Genomic DNA, 17,500 nt, shown 5'->3' on the forward strand with positions numbered 1-17,500 from the left:
TTATACGAGGATCTAACACGTCCAACCTATAATATATTTCTTGACTTTATTTTAGTAAGTAAGTAAGTAAGTAAGTAAGTAATATATATTTATATAGCGCTTTTCGAGACCAGGGTCACAAAGCGCTTTAACAATCAAAACAATACTCAAAACAGTACATACTTCAAAGATCAAGACAACACCGAGAACAACACATTTTCAGCCTCTTTCTGTCCTCCTTCATTTTCTGTCCTTCATAGTTCCTCCTCTTCTTCCTCCACCTTCCCAGAATCCCAAGAAACTTTCTCTCCAAACTGCTGAAGAACTGATGACCTTCTCTCTCTCCTTCTCAATCGCTCCTGCCTTCTCTCGACCTTTGACTCTCGTGACAACATGGACTTCATCCTTCTACGTCTCCATCCCTCCGTCCATCCCTCCATCTCTGTGGCTTCCGTCCCTGACTCTCTCGGGAAAACATCCGCGAGTTTGGCTTCCTCGTGAAAAGAAAGACGTCGTCTTCAAACGATCGTGAAGGAAAGTGGCGAGAGGATTAGACAACGGAGAGAGTGAGAAGAAGAAGAAGAAGAAGACGGGGATGTACAGACGAGGGCCCGGACGGATCAGAGGTGTCGTGACGTCTGACTGAGCTCGATTCCTTTCAGTTAAACCTCCACAAACCCCTTCAAAGGCCTCTTAATCCTCCGTCAACACCGTCCGACGCACCCTTTGCACTCGAAGCCTTCAATGGTTTTCGCTCCTCAATGCTCTCAGAGAAACACTCACCTGCCGCCACCACGGCCACCAGGACCAAAGCCACTTTGAAGAAACGATCCATCTTTGGCAGGAGGAGAAGTTGAAGTGCTGCTGGTCGTCTCGCTCTGGGCTCAGCACTGACCTGGCAGGGGTTTTGAGCGACACCTCATGGCTGCTCAAGAATGAGGATGGACCGGTTGGTCTGGTCAGCAGGCAGCGTAACGAGGGGGAAACCATTAGTTGCTCAACGATCTGTGACACACAGGTTTTTAATGAAGGTGTTTGACAAGAGTTGTCGCCTGCGGTTCCAGGTGTGGTGTCTTCAGAACCGGAGTGTTTGGGTTCATCAACCATTAAGATGCATCTTCTCTTCGTCCCTTTAAAGCCGTTGTTCACTCTTTTTCTGCTAATGTTGGGATTATTGTTTTATCACAGAGTAAGAGACAAAGATGTTTGTTCATTTTAATGTAGCGACCGGAGCCAAAGAGACGCTTCAAATCATCCAAACACCTTCAACTGTAGCTTCTGGACTGAAGCTCCACAGGAGAAGAATTCTTAACTAAACACCTCCGTACAGACGGTATGGAGATGTTTAGTTAATGTTGTACTGGTATCTATAAAGAATGAATGCTACGTGTCCTGGGTCTACCCCTAGGTCTCGCCCCAGATAGACCCTGAGGGAGGGCGACGCCTCCAGGAGGTATTCTGGAGGCGTGACTCTGCTCGAGTAAGTAAGTCATTTGTATTTATAAAGTGCTTTTCCAGACCAGGGTCACAAAGAACTTAAACAATCAAAACAATATTCAATAAAGTATATACTTTAAAGATCAAGATAAAACTGAGACAAACAAAAGAGTCTCAGAGAATCAAGGAAAAGCTCAAATCAAAGTGTCTTGAGATGTTTCTTAAAGGAGTCAGTAGATCATCAAACACAGATGTTTCTTAAAGGAGTCAGTAGATCATCAAACACAGATGTTTCTTGAAGGAGTCAGTAGATCATCAAACACAGATGTTTCTTGAAGGAGTCAGTAGATCATCAAACACAGATGTTTCTTGAAGGAGTCAGTAGATCATCAAACACAGATGTTTCTTGAAGGAGTCAGTAGATCATCAAACACACATGTTTCTTGAAGGAGTCAGTAGATCATCAAACACAGATGTTTCTTGAAGGAGTCAGTAGATGATCAAACACAGATGTTTCTTGAAGGAGTCAGTAGATCATCAAACACAGATGTTTCTTGAAGGAGTCAGTAGATCATCAAACACAGATGTTTCTTGAAGGAGTCAGTAGATCATCAAACACAGATGTTTCTTGAAGGAGTCAGTAGATCATCAAACACAGATGTTTCTTGAAGGAGTCAGTAGATCATCAAACACAGATGTTTCTTGAAGGAGTCAGTAGATCATCAAACACAGATGTTTCTTGAAGGAGTCAGTAGATGATCAAACACACATGTTTCTTGAAGGAGTCAGTAGATCATCAAACACACATGTTTCTTGAAGGAGTCAGTAGATCATCAAACACACATGTTTCTTGAAGGAGTCAGTAGATCATCAAACACACATGTTTTTGAAGGAGTCAGTAGATCATCAAACACAGATGTTTCTTGAAGGAGTCAGTAGATCATCAAACACAGATGTTTCTTGAAGGAGTCAGTAGATCATCAAACACAGATGTTTCTTGAAGGAGTCAGTAGATCATCAAACACAGATGTTTCTTGAAGGAGTCAGTAGATCATCAAACACACATGTTTCTTAAAGGAGTCAGTAGATCATCAAACACACATGTTTCTTGAAGGAGTCAGTAGATCATCAAACACACATGTTTCTTGAAGGAGTCAGTAGATCATCAAACACACATGTTTCTTGAAGGAGTCAGTAGATCATCAAACACACATGTTTCTTAAAGGAGTCAGTAGATCATCAAACACACATGTTTCTTGAAGGAGTCAGTAGATCATCAAACACACATGTTTCTTGAAGGAGTCAGTAGATCATCAAACACACATGTTTCTTGAAGGAGTCAGTAGATCATCAAACACACATGTTTTTGAAGGAGTCAGTAGATCATCAAACACAGATGTTTCTTGAAGGAGTCAGTAGATCATCAAACACAGATGTTTCTTGAAGGAGTCAGTAGATCATCAAACACAGATGTTTCTTGAAGGAGTCAGTAGATCATCAAACACAGATGTTTCTTGAAGGAGTCAGTAGATCATCAAACACAGAGATGGTTCCAAAGCTTAGGAGCAACAGTCTGGAAGGATTTCTCTCCTCTGGTCCGGAAGTTCAGGAACCATCAGTAGATCCTGATCCACAGACCTCAGAGCCCGAGCTGGGGTGTAAGGCTGGATCAGATCATGAAGGTCTGACCATGAATAGATCTGAAAGTAAGAACCAGAATTTTAAAATGATCCTGAAAGAAACTAGTGAAGAGTTTGAAGGAGAAATGTGAGTTCTTCTACAATAGTTTAAACGACACAAAAACATTATAAGATCATGTTGTGACAACATTTAAGTTCATCGATTTTTCTCTCTTGAAACAGTTTGTGTCAGTTTTGTTCAGTGTTGAACTCGAGACGTTTGTCAAACACCAGGTTCCTCAGTTTGACTGACATAAGTCACTCAAGTACTGACTCGACCCTGAACTTTATCATCAACAATCACCAGTGTTTGACTTTTGTCCACATTTAGCTTCAAAGTGTTTTCACTCATCGTTTGATTTCTAGGGCTGAACATAAAGTAGAACCTCCGAGACGTCATGACTTTCATCTTCAAACATCAGCTGTTTTGATTGACACACGTCTGATCCAATCAAATCTCTTAGTGTTTCCGCTCAGTGGGCGGAGCTTATGACAAAGAAAGCGTCTCATTGGTTGATGTTGTAACTTGTGGTCCAATCAGCTGCAGCTTCACTTACATGTTTGTGTGAGTGTGTAGAGTCGATACAGTTGTTGTTATAGTAACACAAATATCAAACATGTTAGAGTCATGTGACTGATGACATCATCACTCTCTGGACATGTATACATCAATCATCTTCTGGTGTTTATTAATCATTTCTTCACTGAAAATGTTTTTTGTCAATTAATAAAGAGTGATAATGTTTTTAAAAAGATTGTATCATTTATTTATATTTATTATGTTTCCATTTATTTACTTTAACCAACAATTCATTCATGTAATTGTGTTAATAATGTATCTATACATATCTATATCATCATAATCTGTCAATAACTACACTTTTATTTTAGATATAATCATAGAACGAAACTCTTAAAAGGTTATTATTATGATTCACTGTGACCTTGAATACTATCCTGGTCTATTTTATGTCGTCATTAACATATAATGACAATATAATGACTATATTTAACAATCATTTACTTCACGTTTCTACAGTAAAATGACCAGGATAGTATTCAAGGTCACGATGAAGGCATCTGCTCGCACCTGGACAGAGGAAGCCTCTCACTGAGGATCCTGGTCCTGGACTTTTCTAGATCCTTCAACACCATCCAGTCCACTGGCGTGTTCAGGAACCATCAGTAGATAATTCCTCATGTTTGGAAGTCTTTTTGGATGAAGATGAAGACGAAGACAACTACATTAAAATGAACAAACATTTTTGTCTCTGACTCTAAAAAGAACAACTAGTAAACATGAGTAGAAAATGAAGTTTGATGGATCACTAACGTTTTATTGATAGTTGATTTGAAGACAAACAGAGAAAGTGAACATTATGGAATGATATTCATTTTTAAAGAGGTTTTCTTTCATGGAGGAAATGAGTCCAAATGACTCTTAGAGTCGTTAAGGTCGTCGACCCCTGAACTACATTAAAGGTTGAATCCATGTTTTTTAAATGAATAATAATATAAAACACTTTTTTAGAACATTTATTTTTGTATTATAAGAATTAGAATGTGAAATTCTATGTGAAAGAACGAGTTAATCATATATTATTATTATAGTATAAAGTATTTAAGATAGAAAATAATCAGTTACTTCAAATATAATATTCAATGCTTAAGAAAATATAACATTTCAAACATTTTTAAATGTCAATATTCTAAAGGCCCGACTCAGCGACGTCCATTTTGATCGATGGACGCTGCAGCGCAGTACCAGACGATGATGATTGAATAATTAAATACCTCTGAGGAAAGTACAAAGATGAAGCTTTTTTCCTTTTTTGATAGTTTTATTGTTAAGTAAGAAGGATAAATAAAGTAAAAAAAACACACCACTGAAGGTTTACGAACTCCAGGCTCCGAGGAACTTGATTCATGGTTCGACTCCGGTGATGTGGACGTTACAGTTTGTGGTACATTTGTGAGAGAAGAGGCGCAGTACCAGTACCAGTACCAGTACCAGTACCAGTACCAGTACCAGTACCAGTACCAGTACCAGTACCAGTGCCAGTACCAGTACCAGTACCAGTGCCTCCACAAAAGTGTAGAAGAAGCTTCGGCTCTAATGCAGAAAAAAGAACCCAGTTGCTAAAGCTAACATCGGGGGTTAAGAGCTGGCCCACAGGGACACCAGCAGGAAGGCGGCGAGGGCGGCGCTCAGCCCGGCCGAGGGGGCGCCGCTGGTGACGGTGTTGCACTTGTCGGTGCTGCAGCAGGTGGAGACCGTGCTGGTGGACACCACGCCCAGGAGGACGCCGCTGACGGTGGAGTTGCAGGACTTTGACTCCAGGCAGCCGTAGGAATAGAAGCCGCCGGTGAGGTTAGAGATGGTGTAGGCTGGAGGACGAGGAGAGTGCGGTGAGAAAGGTGCTCGGAAGGAGTCAACTCGTGGAGCAGGGTTTCAGAAGGAAATAACGTTCGAACGTTAACTCGTGTTAATAACTTGATAAACTTTTATGTTCTTCGCACGTTTTAATATCTTCAAGTGTGTAAATCTGACTCAAACCTAACATTATCAACTGAATATTCAGCTTTTTTTTAGTTTTTAGTGATACATTTGCACCAACAAACTTCAAAAACAACAAAATAATCTTACAAAGAAAAATGTAAATATGTAATAAATATAATGGAAAATATGAGTAAAAGTTCAAAGCCGTAATAATAAATACCAACATGTGGAGCAGGTTTCGAAGGAATTAACGTTCATTTTTATTTCCGATCACATCGACCGTCGGTTCTCTTGAACATTAACTGGTGTTAATATCAACCTTTATCTTGTTCTTCACATGTTTTAATATCTTCAAATGGTAAATCTGACTAAAAACCTAACATTATCAACTGAATATTCGGCTTTTTTAAGTTGATAATAACTATTGATACATTTGCATTTTTAACAAACTTCAAAAACAACAAAGAAAAAATGTAAATATGTAATAAATATAGTGTAAAATATGACCAAAAGTTCAAAGCCGTAATAATAAATACACATGTGGAGCAGAGACTCACAATATTTTTGGCTGCCGCACTGCGACGTGTTGGTGGCGCAGGTGGGAGTCGACGCCCCGACGCACTTTCCCGCCAGAGTGAACATACACTTGTTACACACCAGAGACTCGGCTGCGAACAAACAAACAAATGTTAATGAACAAAAGTTATCCTCGGCAGAGAAGGATTCAAACGTCATCAAAACTCTTCTCACCCATCATGCAGGAGGCGATGCAGACGGCGACGGCGATAAGGATCCGATTCATCTTGAGGTGGTTTTTTCCGAAGTGCTCTTCAAAAGTCCGTTCAAGAGTCCTGGTCAGAAGGTTCCAAGCTAAACTGAAAACCTCTGGTTCAATGCCAGACTCTTTATAGCCGCAGGAGCAGGTGGAGGGCGGGACGAACTCACCTGTCGGGACGACTCACCTGTCAGGACGACTCACCTGTCAGGACGACTCACCTGTCAGGACGACTCACCTGTCGCGCTCCAGACAAACCTTCTGGTCCGAGAAATGAAAGCGTGACCTGGAAAGGTTCCAAAAGCACGACCTACTTTCTTCAAGACGTCATCACGATTCTTGATTAATTAATGAGTTTCATCTTTTAACTCTTTTATTTCTCACTTTACTTTCATCCTCAACTTTCTTTTCATCGTCCTCGTCTTGACTCTTAACTCGTTGATGTTTGTCGTGTGTTTTCAACTGCAACGTGTTTTTCTTTTCGTTCATATTTCAAAATAAAGGTTCATTTCTGAAGCAAACGATTCAAATCTAAACCTGCTTTTTAAAAAAAACCAAACTTTTTCTCATTAATTGTGATGAAACCTGTAGAAAAATTCCAAAGCGGGAATTTCCTGCTCGGTTCAGTGATTCATTTGTTCCGAGAGAAAATGTTTTGAGTGAAACTGTTACCGGTCGGACCTGCTGCCTTCACTGAGCAAACAATGAGGATTCTTTCCATTCCACGGCTCGTCGTCACCGGAGGATCAACGAGGAACTGATGGACGAGTTCAGACCGGAACCTCGAGTTCAGACCGGAACCTCGGGTTCGGACCGGAACCTGGAGTTCGGACCGGAACCTCGGGTTCAGACCAGAAACCTAGGGTTCAGATCAGAAACCTCGGGTTCAGACCAGAACCTCGGGTTCAGATCAGAAACCTCGGGTTCAGACCAGAACCTCGGGTTCAGATCAGAAACCTCGGGTTCAGACCAGAACCTGGAGTTCGCTGTCCTTTCAGCCCAAGAACCGTCCAGCGGTGGCAGGACGGTGTCAGGAAAACAAACCTCAGCTTCTCTGACACAAACACCTGTCGCTGATTCATCAGGTGTGACATCTTTACGCTGCAGTGACTCAGACAGTTTCCACGGCGATAACGTGACGGATGTCAGTGTCGAAGACAACGTTACATAAACATAAACGCAGATTATTATCCGCGTCAAATACAGGATGAAACTTCCTGTTACATTTAGCTAATATTTTCTTCTGCTGGTGACTTTGGCAGTTGAAGAACACAAGGGATACCTCAAACCCATTTGTTTTCAGGGTCTCTGGGTCACTGTGAGCCTGAGCTAGCACAAGGGATACCTCAAACCCATTTGTTTTCAGGGTCTCTGGGTCACTGTGAGCCTGAGCTAGCACAAGGGATACCTCAAACCCATTTGTTTTCAGGGTCTCTGGGTCACTGTGAGCCTGAGATAGCACAAGGGATACCTCAAACCCATTTGTTTTCAGGTCCTCTTGGTCACCGTGAATAACCTGAGATAACACAAGGGATACCTCAAACCCATTTGTTTTCAGGGTCTCTGGGTCACCGTGAATAACCTGAGATAACACAAGGGATACCTCAAACCCATTTGTTTTCAGGGTCTCCGGGTCACCGTGTCCATGAGATAACACAAGGGATACCTCAAACATATTTCCTTTTTTAGGGTCTGAGAGTCATGTGACCACCCAACTTTACGCCAACACAAGATAAAAAAAATAAAAAAACACAAACCGACTCAATCTTGACCTCGTTTGTAAACTACTGTTCATGTGGTATCTGGCAACGACGCAACAGATTCTCATCCCGCTGCTTAAAGGGCCAGTTACAGTCGTACGTACAGCTCCGGCACAAACGGTGTCAAGACTAGGATGAAATATGACGTCATTTCCCGACAGAAGTGTCACGACCTTCTAAGACGACACCTTCGGTCCTGAACGTGGCCCCCGGGGGCCTCATGTCCATCAAGTAATGATTCAAGCACCAAAACATTCAGGGTTGAAACGTTTATTTTTTAAATATAAAACAAACTGCAGAAAATTTCAATCGACGTTTTTCTTCGTCACGAGCTCGGATTCTTTTTAACCTTTATTTTCATCGCAAACCCTTTTCCCCACGACATCTTTCGTCAACAAAACGAAAACCTCAAATTCAAACGAGTAGAAACGTAATAATCATGTTAGTGAAGTGGTGATGATTGGAAGCTCAAAGCATGCTGGGACATTAGCGCCAGAGGTGTCGCGTTACTCTTGCGTGTTTCGCTCAGATTTGATTCAGATTCCCGCAAATATCCCAGTGTTTCCCCACATGGTGAAGGTTTGTTGTTCAAGTGTTGAAGACAGGAAATCACACACTAGAAAACCTTCGGATCCTCCTCAGACCAGGATCTTGGTGACCAGCAGCGTGGCGAGGGTGGCGAGCGCCAGCGGCAGCGCGGAGGCTCCGGGGAGTCCGGGCGCCGCGTTGCAGAGCTCGGTGTCGCAGCAGGTCTTGGTCATGGTGTACAAGCTGTTGTTGGAGCTGGTCGGGAAGTTGACCTCCGCGGTCTTGTTGCACTCAGACGTCTTCAGACACCCCTTCATGGACACTGCCATCACGGACCCTGAAGGAAAACCAGCGACGACGTCATGAGACTCTACTCGCCGACATCAGCGTCACGACACCAGGCACAAAGAAGTTCGTAGATCTTCTACTAAAGATGTCCAGGGGCCTCGTGGACTAAGAAGTTCGTAGATCTTCTACTAAATATGTCCAGGGGCCTCGTGGACTAAGAAGTTCATTAGATCTTCTACTAAAGATGTCCAGGGGCCTCGTGGACTAAGAAGTTCGTAGATCTTCTACTAAAGATGTCCAGGGGCCTCGTATACTAAGAAGTTCGTAGATCTTCTACTAAAGATGTCCAGGGGCCTCGTGGACTAAGAAGTTCGTTAGATCTTCTACTAAATATGTCCAGGGGCCTCGTTTACTAAGAAGTTCGTAGATCTTCTACTTAATATGTCCAGGGGCCTCGTGTACTAAGAAGTTCGTAGATCTTCTACTAAATATGTCCAGGGGCCTCGTGTACTAAGAAGTTCGTAGATCTTCTACTAAATATGTGCGTAAGATGAATCCAGAAGAAGACGCAGCACAAAAGTATTCACATGAATGTACCTTCAGTACAAGAGGCTCCTGGAAATCCAAACTCTGGCTCGGATCCAAACTGCGACAAACCTTTTTACTGGTTGTGACGTTTCCTGTGGTATTTTTTAGGTACTTCCTCAAAGTTTTATGAGTTCTCGTCACATAAAAACTTTTAAATCTGGTCCAGTTTCTTTCAACAAAGTCTGAGAGTTTCGGTCTTACTGACTATAGTAGTCTAAATATAATTATTATAATTCTAGTTACGTCTTAATTATCACGATAAACATCAGATACTTTAGCGAAGTTTTCATCGTGTAAACAACGTATTGACGATGATAAAATCATTCAAGTTCATCTTTAACTTTATTACGTTTTGCTTTGACGGACGGATTAAAATACAAATACCTGCACGAAGACGAGACACGGGTACGTACAACTGCGTACGCAAAGTGAATAAGTAGTTAAAAGAAAAACTAATAAACAGAAGACACACAGTTTGTGTACTGCATGTTTGTGTACTGCATGTTTGTGTACTACATGTTTGTGTACTACATGTTTTTGTACTACAAGTGTGAAAATGTGTACAGTGTAAAAAAGTTAGATCTAAATAAATAGTTGAGATAAGTAATTGTACCCATAAGTATTTGTATTATGATAGCAAAGCTATGATAGCAAAGCTATGATAGCAAAGCTAAGCTAGCGTAGCTAGCAAGTCAAGTTCTCTTATGAACGTTTTATTCTGAACGTTTTCTTCTGAACGTTTTATTCTGAATGTTTTCTTATGAATGTTTTCTTATGAACGTTTTATTCTGAATGTTTTCTTATGAACGTTTTATTCTGAACGTTTTCTTATGAACGTTTTATTCTGAACGTTTTCTTATGAACGTTTTATTCTGAATGTTTTCTTATGAACCTTTTATTCTGAACGTTTTCTTATGAACGTTTTATTCTGAATGTTTTCTTATGAACGTTTTATTCTGAACGTTTTCTTATGAACGTTTTATTCTGGATGTTTTCTTATGAACGTTTTATTCTGAACGTTTTCTTATTAACGTTTTATTCTGAATGTTTTCTTATGAACGTTTTATTCTGAACGTTTTCTTATGAACGTTTTATTCTGAATGTTTTCTTATGAACGTTTTATTCTGGATGTTTTCTTATGAACGTTTTATTCTGAATGTTTTCTTATGAACGTTTTATTCTGAACGTTTTCTTATGAACGTTTTATTCTGAACGTTTTCTTATGAACGTTTTATTCTGAACGTTTTCTTATGAACGTTTTATTCTGAATGTTTTCTTATGAACGTTTTATTCTGAACGTTTTCTTATGAACGTTTTATTCTGAATGTTTTCTTATGAACGTTTTATTCTGAACGTTTTCTTATGAACGTTTTATTCTGGATGTTTTCTTATGAACGTTTTATTCTGAACGTTTTCTTATGAACGTTTTATTCTGAACGTTTTCTTATGAACGTTTTATTCTGAATGTTTTCTTATGAACGTTTTATTCTGGACGTTTTCTTATGAACGTTTTATTCTGAATGTTTTCTTATGAACGTTTTATTCTGAACGTTTTATTCTGAACGTTTTATTCTGAACGTTTTATTCTGAACGTTTTATTCTGAACGTTTTCTTATGAACGTTTTATTCTGGATGTTTTCTTATGAACGTTTTATTCTGAACGTTTTCTTATGAACGTTTTATTCTGAACGTTTTCTTATGAACGTTTTATTCTGAATGTTTTCTTATGAACGTTTTATTCTGGACGTTTTCTTATGAACGTTTTATTCTGAATGTTTTCTTATGAACGTTTTATTCTGAACGTTTTATTCTGAACGTTTTCTTATGAACGTTTTCTTATGAACGTTTTATTCTGGATGTTTTCTTATGAACGTTTTATAATGAACGTTTTATTTTAAATGTTTAATAAAGGTTTTCTTCTGAATGTTTTCTTATGAACGTTTTATTCTGAACGTTTTCTTATGAACGTTTTATTCTGGATGTTTTCTTATGAACGTTTTATTTTAAATGTTTAATAAAGGTTTTCTTATGAATGTTTTCTTATGAACGTTTTATAATGAACGTTTTATTTTAAATGTTTAATAAAGGTTTTCTTATGAATGTTTTCTTATGAACGTTTTATTCTGAACGTTTCCTGCCGAGCATTCCTTGTGCAGCTGGTGTTGGACGACGACAGACGAAAATGTCAACTCGCCACATTGTTAGTCGGTGAGCGACGCACCTGCTTCCCCGTTGCCGCTGAAGCAATGGTCGCCCGCCTTGCAGGTGGTTTGACTGGTTATGCACAGACCCAAGAAGCCGATGTCGCACTTGTAGCACTGCAGCGCTTGACCTGCAGGGGGAGGAAGAGAGCGAGTCAGCCGGACGTCCTGAACAAAGTCCACAAGTCGTCTGTCCCAACACTGGGCTAATGGTTACTTTTTAACGGCGGCTCACAAACTCTTGTGCGTCAACAGACGACAAGATCCAATATTTGCTGAAGGAAAGACGAGTCAAGAATTACCAGACAGAGTGAAAATAACACAAACAAAGAGTCCGTAAAGCTTTTCTGCTCCTAGTACTCGTCAAATATTACGCATCGGGTATAATTGTCACGGAGTAAAAACGCAGAACAATCATTAATACCATCAACATATATAGAAATATACATTTAAGAACTCTTTTAAGATATTTGAATAAATGTCTAACATTAACGGCTCGTGTGTTGACTCTTCATAAACCTTTTTAACATTTTAACGTTTTCACACATCCTCACGACGTGCTGCTCTGAGTACTACACACATAGTACACACATCCATCCCTCGCTACAACAATAGTACACACATCCATCCCTCACTACAACAATAGTACACACATCCATCCCTCGCTACAACAATAGTACACACATCCATCCCTCACTACAGCAATAGTACACACATCCATCCCTCACTACAACAATAGTACACACATCCATCCCTCGCTACAACAATAGTACACACATCCATCCCTCGCTACAACAATAGTACACACATCCATCCCTCACTACAGCAATAGTACACACATCCATCCCTCGCTACAGCAATAGTACACACATCCATCCCTCACTACAACAATAGTACACACATCCATCCCTCGCTACAGCAATAGTACACACATCCATCCCTCACTACAACAATAGTACACACATCCATCCCTCACTACAGCAATAGTACACACATCCATCCCTCGCTACAGCAATAGTACACACATCCATCCCTCACTACAACAATAGTACACACATCCATCCCTCGCTACAACAATAGTACACACATCCATCCCTCACTACAGCAATAGTACACACATCCATCCCTCGCTACAGCAATAGTACACGCATCCATCCCTCACTACAACAATAGTACACACATCCATCCCTCGCTACAACAATAGTACACACATCCATCCCTCACTACAGCAATAGTACACACATCCATCCCTCGCTACAGCAATAGTACACACATCCATCCCTCACTACAACAATAGTACACACATCCATCCCTCGCTACAACAATAGTACACACATCCATCCCTCACTACAGCAATAGTACACACATCCATCCCTCGCTACAACAATAGTACACAAATCCATCCCTCGCTACAACAATAGTACACACATCCATCCCTCACTACAGCAATAGTACACACATCCATCCCTCGCTACAACAATAGTACACACATCCATCCCTCGCTACAACAATAGTACACACATCCATCCCTCACTACAGCAATAGTACACACATCCATCCCTCGCTACAACAATAGTACACACATCCATCCCTCACTACAGCAATAGTACACACATCCATCCCTCACTACAGCAATAGTACACACATCCATCCCTCACTACAGCAATAGTACACACATCCATCCCTCACTACAGCAATAGTACACACATCCATCCCTCGCTACAGCAATAGTACACACATCCATCCCTCACTACAACAATAGTACACACATCCATCCCTCACTACAACAATAGTACACACATCCATCCCTCACTACAGCAATAGTACACACATCCATCCCTCGCTACAGCAATAGTACACACATCCATCCCTCACTACAACAATAGTACACACATCCATCCCTCACTACAACAATAGTACACACATCCATCCCTCACTACAACAATAGTACACACATCCATCCCTCACTACAACAATAGTACACACATCCATCCCTCACTACTACAATAGTACACACATCCATCCCTCGCTACAACAATAGTACACACATCCATCCCTCACTACAGCAATAGTACACACATTCATCCCTCGCTACAACAATAGTACACACATCCATCCCTCACTACAACAATAGTACACACATCCATCCCTCGCTACAGCAATAGTACACACATCCATCCCTCGCTACAACAATAGTACACACATCCATCCCTCACTACAACAATAGTACACACATCCATCCCTCACTACAACAATAGTACACACATCCATCCCTCACTACAACAATAGTACACACATCCATCCCTCACTACAACAATAGTACACACATCCATCCCTCACTACAACAATAGTACACACATCCATCCCTCACTACAACAATAGTACACACATCCATCCCTCACTACAACAATAGTACACACATCCATCCCTCGCTACAACAATAGTACACACATCCATCCCTCACTACAACAATAGTACACACATCCATCCCTCACCACAACAATAGTACACACATCCATCCCTCACTACAACAATAGTACACACATCCATCCCTCACTACAACAATAGTACACACATCCATCCCTCACTACAACAATAGTACACACATCCATCCCTCACTACAACAATAGTACACACATCCATCCCTCACTACAACAATAGTACACACATCCATCCCTCACTACAACAATAGTACACACATCCATCCCTCACTACAACAATAGTACACACATCCATCCCTCGCTACAACAATAGTACACACATCCATCCCTCACTACAACAATAGTACACACATCCATCCCTCACCACAACAATAGTACACACATCCATCCCTCACTACAACAATAGTACACACATCCATCCCTCACTACAACAATAGTACACACATCCATCCCTCACTACAACAATAGTACACACATCCATCCCTCACTACAACAATAGTACACACATCCATCCCTCACTACAACAATAGTACACACATCCATCCCTCACTACAACAATAGTACACACATCCATCCCTCACTACAACAATAGTACACACATCCATCCAAACACGTCGCAGCGTCTCATTAAACACATTCTTAACTAGACCCCGGTAATGAGACTATTCGAGAAATGAGGAGGAACTGGTCGAACCATCATCCTTCGACAGGTCGTTCTTCCCGCCTCAGGTTCTGACTCAGACAGACTGTCTGCTGTCAACCACCTGTCATTGGAATCCCCCGAAACCAGGAAGGAGACCCTCGAACCAGTTTAGTCACAGTTACACACAGTCTCTGATCAGTGGTGACAACACAACGTTAGCCTCTTAACATTTTTACTCACTAAAACACAAACTATAAACTAGGTCAAAATAAGTGATGGTTTGTATCTTTTATGCACTTAAATAAATACATTTAAAAAACTTCCAAAGATTAAGAATGAAACCGTTGAGCTCTGTAAAAATAAAAAGGTTAACCAGTGACTTACACCAGTGTTTGTTGACGGTTCTATTGATAACTATCGTCTTAAAGGTTTTTTATTTAAATAAAGATGGTATTTTCTCTGAAGCGACATCATCATGAGACTAAACACTCGTTTCAATCGAAGTCCAGTCAAAAGATGTTGTCAAATTAATGTAATGTCGACATGAACCTGATGATCTACTGACTCCTTCAAGAAACATCTGTGTTTGATGATCTACTGACTCCTTCAAGAAACATCTGTGTTTGATGATCTACTGACTCCTTTAAGAAACATCTGTGTTTGATGATCTACTGACTCCTTCAAGAAACATGTGTGTTTGATGATCTACTGACTCCTTCAAGAAACATCTGTGTTTGATGATCTACTGACTCCTTCAAGAAACATGTGTGTTTGATGATCTACTGACTCCTTCTAGAAACATCTGTGTTTGATGATCTACTGACTCCTTCAAGAAACATCTGTGTTTGATGATCTACTGACTCCTTTAAGAAACATCTGTGTTTGATGATCTACTGACTCCTTCAAGAAACATCTGTGTTTGATGATCTACTGACTCCTTCAAGAAACATCTGTGTTTGATGATCTACTGACTCCTTCAAGAAACATCTGTGTTTGATGATCTACTGACTCCTTCAAGAAACATGTGTGTTTGATGATCTACTGACTCCTTCAAGAAACATGTGTGTTTGATGATCTACTGACTCCTTCAAGAAACATGTGTGTTTGATGATCTACTGACTCCTTCAAGAAACATGTGTGTTTGATGATCTACTGACTCCTTCAAGAAACATCTGTGTTTGATGATCTACTGACTCCTTCAAGAAACATCTGTGTTTGATGATCTACTGACTCCTTCAAGAAACATCTGTGTTTGATGTTCTACTGACTCCTTCAAGAAACATGTGTGTTTGATGATCTACTGACTCCTTCAAGAAACATCTGTGTTTGATGATCTACTGACTCCTTCAAGAAACATCTGTGTTTGATGATCTACTGACTCCTTCAAGAAACATCTGTGTTTGATGATCTACTGACTCCTTCAAGAAACATCTGTGTTTGATGATCTACTGACTCCTTCAAGAAACATCTGTGTTTGATGATCTACTGACTCCTTCAAGAAACATGTGTGTTTGATGATCTACTGACTCCTTCAAGAAACATCTGTGTTTGATGATCTACTGACTCCTTCAAGAAACATCTGTGTTTGATGATCTACTGACTCCTTCAAGAAACATCTGTGTTTGATGATCTACTGACTCCTTCAAGAAACATCTGTGTTTGATGATCTACTGACTCCTTCAAGAAACATCTGTGTTTGATGATCTACTGACTCCTTCAAGAAACATCTGTGTTTGATGATCTACTGACTCCTTCAAGAAACATCTCAAGACACTTTTATTTGAGCTTTTCCTTGATTCTCTGAGACTCTTGTGTTTTTTTGATCTTTAAAGTATATATTTTATTGAATATTGTTTTGACTGTTTAAGTGTTTTGTGACCCTGGTCTGGAAAAGCTCTACAAATATAAATGACTGTCAAACTGATACACACCTGGTCGACCAGAGACACCTGTGCACGTCATCAATGACATCAAACAGTTTCTAGTCTAAACGTTCGACAAATGACTCCGATTTCCTCCCAGAGTTCAGGTGACTCACTTCTTCCCTCCAGACGTCCTCGACCTCCTTCTCACCGAGATCGGAGTCAAGTTAGGGTTAGTTTGTCAGTGTTTTCTCAAACCTGATACATTTAAGTTTAACTGATCGTTAAATCACTTTACAGTAGCTCATGTGTTTGTGTTTTGTCACAAAAACATTAATAATACACAACAGTTTAGTGATACTCAGAACAAAAGCCTGTTCCGTGTACTTGAAGTAGTTTTATTCAGAATATATTGTTGTTTGTGTGTTTTTTTTAATGTAGGAAAAGTAAAAGGTTTGTTAACTTTTGCACCATTTTGTATTTCATGACCTTTTCACTGCTTTGATGAAAAACTCTTTCTTCAAGTACTGTTTATTTTTGAAGTACTCTGCAGTACTAGCCCTACTTCTGTTCTCACTCTTCTATTCTGCACAATAATTGCTCACAAAAAAACATTAAAACTTTAGTTTTCCAATAAACCTACACTTCAAATACATCGAGAAACACTTTTGTTGGAGTGTTTTTATAAATACACACCACGATATATACCGTTGCCATGGTTTCATGTCAGGTCACATGATGATGTGTACAGAGGTCGGAGTGCAGAGTTCAACTGATGATGAAGGAACACAACCAGACTCACAACCAGACTCACACTTC

At 40.2% G+C, this 17,500-nt stretch overlaps 3 protein-coding genes across 3 annotated transcripts in view; all 3 read right to left on the reverse strand.

Moving 5' to 3' along the window:
• The window catches only part of LOC148083000 (uncharacterized), a 2,144-nt gene extending 1,222 nt beyond the window's left edge, over positions 1-922 (reverse strand). The window contains exon 1 of the mRNA XM_087785636.1: positions 763-922. Coding sequence (XP_087641762.1) covers positions 763-814 — 52 coding nt within the window. The 5' untranslated portion in view covers positions 815-922. The remainder of the gene's footprint in view (positions 1-762) is intronic.
• Positions 923-4,915: 3,993 nt separating this feature from the next.
• On the reverse strand, positions 4,916-6,492 carry LOC148083001 (uncharacterized). The gene is made up of 3 exons (XM_087786144.1): positions 6,346-6,492; positions 6,153-6,263; positions 4,916-5,483 (listed from the first exon to the last, which is right to left on the reverse strand). The coding sequence occupies exons 1-3, from the start codon at positions 6,395-6,397 to the stop codon at positions 5,254-5,256; spliced, it is 393 nt and encodes a 130-aa protein (XP_087642270.1). The 5' UTR covers positions 6,398-6,492; the 3' UTR covers positions 4,916-5,253.
• Positions 6,493-8,384: 1,892 nt separating this feature from the next.
• LOC148083002 (sperm acrosome membrane-associated protein 4-like) overlaps positions 8,385-17,500 on the reverse strand; it is a 21,311-nt gene continuing 12,195 nt past the window's right edge. Inside the window, exons 2-3 of the mRNA XM_087786145.1 lie at positions 11,756-11,866; positions 8,385-8,995 (exon numbers count right to left, since the gene is read on the reverse strand). Of these exons, the coding sequence (XP_087642271.1) occupies positions 8,769-8,995; positions 11,756-11,866 (338 nt within the window). The 3' untranslated portion in view covers positions 8,385-8,768. The remainder of the gene's footprint in view (positions 8,996-11,755; positions 11,867-17,500) is intronic.

The sequence above is a fragment of the Callionymus lyra genome, chromosome 3, assembly GCF_982586985.1.
Source record: "Callionymus lyra chromosome 3, fCalLyr1.hap1.1, whole genome shotgun sequence".
Taxonomy (NCBI): domain Eukaryota; kingdom Metazoa; phylum Chordata; class Actinopteri; order Syngnathiformes; family Callionymidae; genus Callionymus; species Callionymus lyra.

Bases quoted from the DNA above. Each gene is read 5' to 3' on its own strand.
- LOC148083001 (XM_087786144.1), bottom strand. From the start codon at position 6,397: ATGAATCGGATCCTTATCGCCGTCGCCGTCTGCATCGCCTCCTGCATG. The intron at 6,264-6,345 runs GTGAGAAGAGTT...GTTTGTTCGCAG, and splicing joins CATCGCCTCCTGCATGATGG to CCGAGTCTCTGGTGTGTAAC. The intron at 5,484-6,152 runs GTGAGTCTCTGC...CTCGTCCTCCAG, and splicing joins GTGCGGCAGCCAAAAATATT to CCTACACCATCTCTAACCTC.